The 10,679-nt window shown below is 32.0% G+C and overlaps 1 protein-coding gene across 1 annotated transcript; it reads left to right on the top strand.

Annotated features, from left to right (window-relative positions):
• The first annotated feature begins 699 nt into the window (after window positions 1-699).
• On the top strand, window positions 700-3,917 carry LOC106136388 (facilitated trehalose transporter Tret1). The gene is made up of 3 exons (XM_013336919.2): window positions 700-782; window positions 1,758-1,896; window positions 2,108-3,917. The coding sequence occupies exons 1-3, from the start codon at window positions 702-704 to the stop codon at window positions 3,328-3,330; spliced, it is 1,443 nt and encodes a 480-aa protein (XP_013192373.2). The 5' UTR covers window positions 700-701; the 3' UTR covers window positions 3,331-3,917.
• Window positions 3,918-10,679: the final 6,762 nt, after the last annotated feature.

The following is a 10,679-nucleotide window of genomic DNA, read 5'->3' as shown; positions in this document are numbered from 1 at the left end:
GTATCCAGCTGTGTAAATAAGTGTTTATAAATGAGTATAATTGTATATTCATTCAGTTTAATATATGGGCATTATCCATTGAATATGAAAACGTGAATCACAAGTGTAACTATATATGTATGTATCACAGCTACGTAAATAAGTTTGTTATGTAAATGAAATTATTCTTCGCCGTTTTAAAATAGGCATGGGCGGTAATACAAAAGGGTTACGATTATGTGTTTATTTTTGTATGTTGTTGTGGCCTACCTGACCGAACAAGGTGTGATAGTTTATAGCAAGCCTATTTCTCACATCCATTTAGCATTAAGGGTTATTATTGTGATGAATACAGATGAACAGATCCGTGAAATCTTTATTATTTATTCCTCTGCATAAAAGTATGTATGAAGGCTTACGATTTTCATGTGTAGTGAAGGCTTGTAAGTTACTTTAAAGTTTTTGTTTCCGCACTTGCAAACTTCAAAAAGGTGGATTGATAGTATGTAAAATAGTTAAAGAAAAAAAAGTTATAGTTAAAAGTATCTTTTATATATTTACAAAATATTGGCGAGAAAATAAATCAACATTAATTATCTTTAAGCCTACTATACCTACTTATATAGTTCATTGCGTGGTACATCACTAGTAAAAATATTTAAAAATGTGTAATCATTTTACTGCTTAACCAGTGTGCTTTATGAAGTGTTATAACATTAAGGATGGAATATATATATACGCCTCTTAAAAAAGAAGAAATCGAGAAATATGGTGATGATTCCTGGAAGTTCCTCATTAAACAGGTGAAGATTGTTGCCTTATTTTGGTCCTAGAGAAAGTCCGGTAAAACCAAATATCTCCTTATTCGTCGTTCCCGCGGGATTTACGGGAAATCCCCTTGCCCCAAGGAAACATAAGGAACCCACATGTTAACATCTACGTCTCTAGACCCGGCAGTTCGGTCTGTGCGTTTTCTGTCAGTCAGTCAGTCACCCAGTAACGGAAGAATTTAATAAATATAGATTTCATGTTTGCAGTATGACCTTTTCTTAGTTATGCTTCTATAATATTATTCAATAATATTTCTCTAACTGCGCTGAGCAGTTAGAGAAATATTTATCCTCCAGATAAAAGATCTTTCTTATTTATATATTTTAATGGAAACAGATGTCAAACAAAGGTTTGTTGGAAACTTGGTCTTAAATTGCGGTTTCCTTAATTATATTCTATGTTTACGATTTTTTGAGTATACTTTGTGAATCTTCAATATCGTATTCGTTGTGTAAAGTCCCACAGTAAAGAAATCCCAGACGGCACGTAGAATTTTATAACGCTGTCCACAGTTTTATGCAAAGTCACAAAGGTAGAAATTGCTTCAATTTTTTGGAATTCATTCTGTACAGATTTGTAATCAGAAACAATATTATGCATTGTTTATTTGTTTTTATAACCCATTTGTTCATGTTGTGTGCTTTTCGGGGAGAACTGGGATCCACGACTCCCGAGTATCCACTTGAATTCTCTGTTTAACATAAAGGTTGACTGTCGGACTATAAGGTAATGCTATAAGCATGAAGTCTGTCCATGTGTTTTATAAATAAGACGGACCCCTGGTCCCGATGCGTTTCGGCGGAGGGTGTAACTGGGAACCCACAAAGATCAGAAAAGTTATAGAGAACAGGCTTACAGGAGTTGTATGTACACTAACCTAACTTTCACTTGTAACCACCAACATAATGATCAGAAATAAATGTATTTAACTGCACAGTTCGTTTCAGATATTAATTTGTATTTCACCATGGACTTTATTCTTCGTCGCTGGACTATGTTTTGGAACGCCCACTGTTATGATACCACAGCTAAGGGCAGAAGCAAACTCAACTAATGCTGTTAGTGAAGAAATGGTATCTTGGCTGTGTATGTATTTGTATTTTGATGAGGACACTAAAATATTTATGCTCAGCTGTGAGACATAATGTTAAAAAAGTGTCCAATTACATTCTGAGGAAATTCAGTCAGATGTTTGCTTGATTTCATATTATTGTAAAGTAATATTATAAGTAATCCTTAATAATTTATATTTACTTGAACACTCAAATTAAAGCTAAAATCATAATTACTTTTTCAGCTTCCGCCTACGGTTACAGTGCTTTACCGTGGGACGTCATGTTACCAGTGCTCTCAGAAATTTATGGACGGAAAATACCATTTATGATATCTAGTGTGGTTGCAGTCATTGGTTTTGTGATATGGTATTTTAGTACAAATGTTGTCTCAATATTAATTGCTGAAATTACTGTAGGGGTTCTCGTTAGTGTTAATTTTACACAGTCGATGTTAATTATATCTGAGTATTCCTCTCCGAAATATAGAGGTGTATTTCTGACTATAAAATCAGCAACGTTCTATTGGGGTTTCTTTGTAGCCAATATAATAGGTACTTTTTCTCATTGGAGAAATATCGTGATCGTGGCACTTGTTTGCTTATCTTACAGCTTTTCTTCATTTTTGTGGCCCAATTCTCCTTACTGGTTAGCTTCTCGAGGCCGCTTTGAAGAATGTACTGCAGCACATAGAATGTTGAAAGGAACTAGTGACGAAGCAGAAAAGGAATTAAAAGAAATTATAATGTCACAAAAAATCTACTTAAGAAACTGCACAGCTCGATCAAACAGACGTGATTGTACACGAATAATGAGCTCAATTCGATTATTTTCTGATAAACCTGTCTATAAGCCGATATTATTATCATTAATTTTATTGTCAATGTTCGTATTATCAGGAAAACTAGTGTGCCATGTATATGCCGTACAGATTTTAAAGAAAATTACAGGTAATAATTCGAATGCATATCGGGGAATGTTAATATTAGATGGTGTTAGTATAATTGGCATGTACATTGGATGTTACTTCTCAAAAATTTTAAGAAGGCGGGTTATGTTATTTACAGCCACATCATGTTCAGCTTCCTTTTTATTAATTTTGTCTTTATATTTATACTTGATCAAATTGAATTACATAGTTGATAGTAGTATTCTATGCATAGTATTGCTTACAATATTTTATATTTCAGTCAGTTGTGGCCCAATGATTCTGTCCACGTCAATATTTGCAGAATTAATACCTTTGCGTTGTAAAGCTCTAGCGGTAATAATTGTAGTTTTTGCTCATAATATATTATCATCTACAGTTTTAAAACTATCTCCATTTCTTTTCAAAACAGCTGGGATGCATGGAGCTTTTATTTTTTATGGAGTGAGCGTTTTTATTTGTTTAATTATTTTATACATATTTTTGCCGGAAACAAAAGATAAAACTCTTATGGAAATCGAGGATTATTTTAATAAATGAAGTGGTGTGAGTGGCTTTGTCTTGTTTTTAAATACCTTATACTTTGTGATTTGTAAACCCGATATTCGTTATAACCAAAATACATTACCAAAGTTCAGTTCAGGCACACGTTTCACAAATTTCCCTTATTCCTGGTATTAACACAGCAATCTCCATGATGGAATTGAGGTTAAAATAGTGACGTAGGTTACAAGAGGAATCCGAAGTTTATAAGTCTATCCCTTAGTCGCCTTTTGAAGAAATCCATGTGAACTATATGAAATGAATATATTCTAAAGTGCCGCAAAGAACACGGCACATTATTTCATTGGGAAAAAGTAATATCCTATGTTCTATGTACAATGTATCTTTGTTGTATAGATTGAATCTTCGTACTGACCGACCAGTCAATGAAGATTTGAAGAGTGTCTTGCTTCCTACCGGTTACTAAAGAGAAATAATAAGAAGCTGAAAATTAATTGAAAAAATCATTTAGTGAATTTTAGTGGGAATTTAAACACAAAGCTATTTTCTACAGAAAGACTAATCGGCTTTGTTAAGTTTTTTCCATAAAAAGTCGTTTACAATCAGATATTGTTGGCTGTGACAAAAATGGCTGTGTCAATATTTTATTTATGTTGTCTTATTATTATTATTTGCACTTAACCAAACTTACTTATTTAATGGATAAGAATGAAGTGTCTATAACATTGCTTACATTGTTTTCTTTTTTAATAAATTACTAAAAATATTGGCCCAATACTACAATCGTTATCAATATTCGCCGAATTCGCCTCTGTGATATAAAAGCTCTACCGTAATAGTCATAACGCTTATTAACAATATCATATAATCAACTGTTCTCCGAAATTCTCCTATCATATTCAGAGTAGTTGTAAAGCATGGCGGTTTTCTATTTAATAGTATTAGCGTTTCAATTTGTTTGATCATTTTATGGAAATATTTACTAGACTAAAGGCAATCTTGACCAGAAATGTAGGTAGGCATTTTAGAAAATAATAGACCTATTTTTTTAGCCACCGATAAGAAGGTTTGTCTTACAGTAAACATTAATTTTTATTTCTCGACATTACTAAGTGATTTTTTTAACTTCAGAAAAAATAAATTGATTTTGGTAAAGCTCTTTACTATGGTTTTTATTACAATTAGGAATTTATGAGATTATATAAACTGTAGAAAAAACACTATCATGAGCCCAAAACCTCGCGTCAATCTAATCACAAAGAAGAACGGGGGATTATCTATATAAGAAAGTTTACCTTAAGCTGGTTCTTCCTGGAGGCACTGTGATCCCGTCAATAAATCACAGGACTCAAACCGCGGTTGCATTCCGTCTGTCACTCGTTTGTCGTCCCTGGATTGATGATAACGGTTTCTTGTTCTAACTAGACTTATTGCTGATTCGGAACGAGCTAGCATTACTTATCTGTAACATTGTAAGTGTATATTTAGATGATATAGTTTACAATGAATTGTAGGTGAAAAATAATATTTGTTTTACAAATGAATTATTTTTTTTTTACTTATTTTACGGAAGATGTAATTGAGAACACGTAAATTCTTCATTCATAAGCACTTAACTCAATTTTAGATAGTCGAGTAATATATGTTTCTTCTTCCCAAAACGGTAACCAAAATTCGACAAGATGACCGCTTGAGCAATCTAATCAATTAACTGTGATAAAACTGGGTATTAAACTCTGAAGTGGGTTCTTCTTCCTCAAAATTTACCTCATAAAATTTTCATCAAACAATAACCATTATATTTAACCTTTGTACTGATAGGTATAAACTTATTAATTTTAATACAAGCTATTTCATAGAGATGATATTTCCATGTGACTGTAGGTAAATAAATTTAATATAAATTTTATAGGTGTTAATTGTTTTTAAAAATCTGAATAATAATCACTGAATTTATGCCAAGATAATAATATAAAAGAGACTTTTCTTGATTTTCATCATTATTGTAAACAAAGATTTATAAAGAGGACATAAAAAATAACAATAAAAATTGTATAGAATTAATTTAAAAAATCTCAGTACACGCCGAAAAGTATACAGTACGGCATTATGTGTACTTAATAAAAAATATAGACTTACATACAATTAAAATTATAAAAAGATCAACACAATTTTTGGATAATGAAGATCCAGAATTTCATTCAATACGGAAATGTTTGAGGATGAGAATAAAATATTGTCATTTTATTTTTAAATGTGTAATAAAAGTAGAAGAAGGAAATTAAATTTCAAATAATGTCGTACCTACATGTTAAAAAATTCCAACAAAACTTTGGTGTATTGTGCTATTGATAATATGATGGTTAAATGGAATATTTTTTTTGGCCGAATGCTAAGGGTATATAATACACGGGCCGAATAGGAAACAGAATAAGACACAGTAAACATCATAATAAAATTTGTATTTCTATTTCAGTCCAATTCAAGGGCTAATAAGGCGAAAGTAAATATTGGAGAATAACATCGCGTGGGATATCGTTATTTATATTCCTTTATTGTTGTATTCCGGTACATTTGGTAACATTTACATGTAGCGTGGTGTTATCGGGTGCGTAATCAGTTTATAACGTCTAAATAAGCGGTGGAACTGTTATTTACTAGTATGCAAATTGCTACGTAAAATGTAGCAGTAAATCTCTTGGGCCGCGGTGCGGAGACAACCGGCCTATTAGCTCGGCTTCTGTACATACTGAATACACGAAATCACGCACGTACGGTTATTATGTGAATTTATTTATTTCCAGATTGATGCCAATTGCTTTTTAAGTATCTTTGATATCTTTAATTATACCTTTAACTACGTTTATGTCTATTCCCTCAATTCTACATGAAATTTTATATAACTCTTAAAAAACTATTAAACATTAAACCATCGAAAGCTTCAATTGAACGAATGAAAATAGTTCGAACACATTAGAAGTGAATTTTAATTTCATTATACCTAAGTCATCCCGCCACGTGACCTTCGAATAAATAAACACGTGTTATGTGTATGTATTTGCATTGGTAACGATCCATAGTGTTTACTCTGTAAGCCTAAGCACACATCGATGTCGAAGTTGAATGAAAATAGATCGATGAATGCAGTTCAGGTTCCCGGCCCTTCTCTGTTCATTGTGTGCCCGTCACCGCTTCTGTGAGACTAGTGTTCATGTGAATGCGGTGTCAAAGCGTGTCACATAACCCGCTAGGTGCTTAAGATATTGTAAGCGAATAGATGTGGCATTACCTAAGTTTGTTTTAAAACGTTTTAAACGTGTATCACTCATATCTGCTGCTCATGTCACGGCGGTGAAATTTTCTAAAAACTATGTAGGCTCCTGATGTGGACTAGGGGTGCACTACGGGAATAGTTTGTTTTATTTTAATGCGGAACTGATTTCATAACTAAGGCTTTTAAAAAGTTGTTAGGATTGAAAAAAATAAATGAATTAAGAATAAATATTTATAATCGAGAAAAATAAATCTTAGCAATAATTAAGTTTTTTTGCGAATTACAAGACTGCAATGTTAATTTGGCTAGAAAAGAAAAATGTCATTCGAAAGTGATTTCAAATGTTAACACATGATAAGGGCATGGTTTCCTAAAAATGGTCGGCTTCCCAGGAGCAAGCCAAGAAAACCTTGGTCTGACTAAATAGAAGCATTTTAGTTAGACTTATCAAAGAAACTGCACATTATGGGAATCCAGATTTCTTTACAAAAATAAAGAATTCTAATAATTCTTCTTTTTCTGACATGATGAATGTTAGGGAAATAACGATTCTTTCGCGGAGGGGTAGGTAGAAACTATATCTATTTATATGACACGTTCCATACATCTTCTTCTTCTCTTCCATACACCTCGCAATAACAACCTCGATTTGACACCGCCGTGAGCAATTATAAAGGGTTTTGCCTTTAGGTACATACCCAAAGTGTTTAAAAACATTTTGTTACTAATGAACTTGATAGTAATAAGTGTAATTGCTTTGCCCACATCGAAGGCCCACTTAATAATTTGCGGTCACACATTGATAAAGGCCAATATGCCGGGATGCAGAATCCGAATGAAAGAGGGTTTTGATACATGCATTTCTGCAGTTGCACTGCGGCAGTGCTATAGAACAGCAAAAAATCTAGCAACGAGAGAGGCCAGTGTTTTCCATTAGCGTAATGGAGTTACTTCCCAGTTACATTTTAGTGACTAAATCTGGACATGTGACTTGCCACACTCGTTAACAATTGTCGAATGGCTTTTGTTAGTGGTGTCACAATTAAATATTCGTTTCTTTTTTATGTTGAATATTTAAAGAGTTCACATTGAGAAACATTCAAATATTTGTGATTTAGATTGATCAGTTTGTAGGTGCTTGTAGGTGATTGAGTTGAAAGAATATTTAATTATTATTTATATTGTTTGAAGAATTGAGAACTATTACAAAATATAAACTCTCTGAACGATTGCGGTATAAAAAGTTGAAAAAATCTTACAAAACATGTAGCAACGTCAATTTCTTCGAAGCTGTTACGTAACTTTATAACGGGCTTATTAAGTTATGGGTCAGTAATAATTTAAAAGATTCGATTTAAATTACAGATGTAATCGCACAGTTCATCGTATATTTTCAATGTTCATTGTCAATGTTCATACATTTAAGTTAGAGTAATATAGGAAATGTAAACGTCATTTGAATAGTAAAATCTATGAAGATATTTTTGCCCAAAGTAATGGTATTATCATAGAATAAGTTTTAAGGATCGCTTATCTACCTTAGTATAAATCCGATTGTTTCTCCAACTGAGTCACAAACATGGCACGCCCAGATAAGGCCCTCATCCCGATACCGTGGAGCGGAGATGACACAGGATCGTGAATTTCCAATCGTTATCTCGCCCTCTATACAAACCGAACCTTAATCCTCAATGATAGCTAAGGCTGTTGTCCTGGATGCGCTTTTTGTTTTGTTTATATTTAAGAATAATTATACTACTCGTTTCTAACACTAATCTTGTGAAAAAAAAATTTTGGTACTTAGTTAGGGAGATTAATTTATTTAATCCCTCCTTAAAAGACCTTCTTTTTTTTTCGAATTATCTAATTGGATTTTTTTGCAGTTGTTTATTTTCTGTGTGATAAGGTAACATTTCCAAAGATTTAAAAAAAATTGGATTGAGAGATATGCTATAATGTGGAAAAAGTACCTATCTCTGATTTATTTCTACATTAAAATATTCATTTCAAAATTTTTTCAGCCTTGGTATGGTGTAATTTTGCTTTGTTTATTTGCCTTTTAGCACTAACTACATAATAATATTTATTATTTATATTTGTTTATATTGTATATAGTTATAAAATAGGGTTTCGAGCTATTTTGTTTGTACACAAACCTTTTCTGTCTAGCGCATGGCTCAAAAAGGTCTTTGGTGATCCTATAATTCGTGGTCAAAGTTTTCTATACAGGATTACCGTTGGACTCTGCAAACTTGAAGGAACGAAAGCTTAGTATTAAAATGGCTTTATAAATATAGGGTTGACTAATGCTCTACAGTAATATTACTTGCTATGAAAAAAAGAGTAATCTTTTTGGTAATTGTAAGTTGATTCTCCCTTGAAAGATTTAGAAAGTAAATGAAGAAGATTTTTGTTCAAATAAATAGGATGTTTAAATGCAGTATTCAAAATGAAAAGAGTATTTGAAAGTTTCCGGAAACATCGGAGCAGGTACATTTTATTTCACTCCAATCTGTGTTATTTGTACACCACTCCAATTTACTTCACTTTGATAACGAGATAGGAGCTTACAATATTTTGAAATATAGTTGCTTTAAATTTTACCTTTTTAACACTTTTTTTATAAGAGGTAAAAGGTTTAATTCGATATAATTTTTTTTCTTTCATGGAGGAAACTAATCTTTGGTAGCATATTGTTCATTTATTTCTTAGAATCATCATAATTCTATCGTTAGTCTATTTTGCGTTCTATATGAGGAGGTCTCCGGGATCCAACATATGATCATGAAACCAGTTACGAGTCAGAACATAGTATATTTAGTTGCTTAAGTGTGCAGGTTTCTTCACGATGTTTTCCTACACCGTAAAAGTATACCTACGTAAGAATTCGTATGTGGTGTGATTCCAACTTGGGCACTTTGGTTTGTATGGTTTCTGAGTGTATTACTTTACCGATAGCCTAAATCTGATTCATTAATTCAAGGCAAGTAATCAGAATAAAGCTTGTGCGTAAATAATCACAAGGATTCGGTAAATAAGTAGTATAATAAATCACAATCACAAAGATCCAGTTTATTGTCATTGACACAAACTCAGCTTTACAATTCACTCAAATACATCGCACTAAGTGAACAATTTGATTAACAGTCCACCACTCAACGCGCCTGTGAATTTTCATAGAATTTTCATTGCATACCAAAATAAAACTATTCCGCCAATTTTTTAATGAACATTATTAAAAGATTTTACAAAAAATTATCTATGCAATGAATGTGTAACATTTTTTAACGTTTATGTAAGAAAATACTATTTTTTGATCTCTACCGAATTCCGACATTTATTATTACGATTAGGTATTATATTTGGCTTCTTTGATAACTATTTTCAAACAATATGCATACATATATATTACCAAAAAAAAATTTTTTTTTCAACTTTTGATTATTATTATTACATATAAAAAATCTCTCTCGCTTTCTTTTCGTGTCATTTTCTTATCAAATATTATGACGTCAATGGGACCGCTCAAAAGTTATCACAATTAACGGTCCACTTTGGCTGGCAAATCTTGGTATTCAAATAAAACATTCTCTTTGTTCGAACACAATCATCTTATTTATCGATTCTTAACAGCGTCCGCTTTGCTCCGTGAAGCGAAATTGATTGAATAAATTAAGTTCATTCTCCTGTTTGGGTGTGAACATTTTTATTTATGATGCTGTATTTTTAATGATTACAGCTTCAGCCAGTGGTTGAAGATTTAAAGAAATAATAAACTTTTGATACATGGCTAAAGAAGTGAACAAACTTTTGTCAATAAATAGTTACAATTAAAGTAGTATTATACAATAATCCGCCTGAATTATAACACCACGAAATTTCTTAACGAATGAACAGACAGACGTTTATTGCGTTCCTATCACTTACGGAGTCAACAGAGTCGAAAGTCACAAAGAGAATCTAAGCTATGCTAGATAGATTTAGATGGTGACTAAATAATTTTTAATCGATCGGATTTCTAAGTTCAAGCCTTGCTTTATAAGCTTGAATTAAAATAAAAAAATAATAAAAAATACAGGATAAAATTGTGGCACAGTTTTTCTTACATAAA

The sequence above is a fragment of the Amyelois transitella genome, chromosome 10, assembly GCF_032362555.1.
Source record: "Amyelois transitella isolate CPQ chromosome 10, ilAmyTran1.1, whole genome shotgun sequence".
Lineage (NCBI taxonomy): Eukaryota > Metazoa > Arthropoda > Insecta > Lepidoptera > Pyralidae > Amyelois > Amyelois transitella.
The sequence above is the reverse complement of the archived record's forward strand: the minus strand, read 5'-3'. Positions and strand labels throughout refer to the sequence as shown.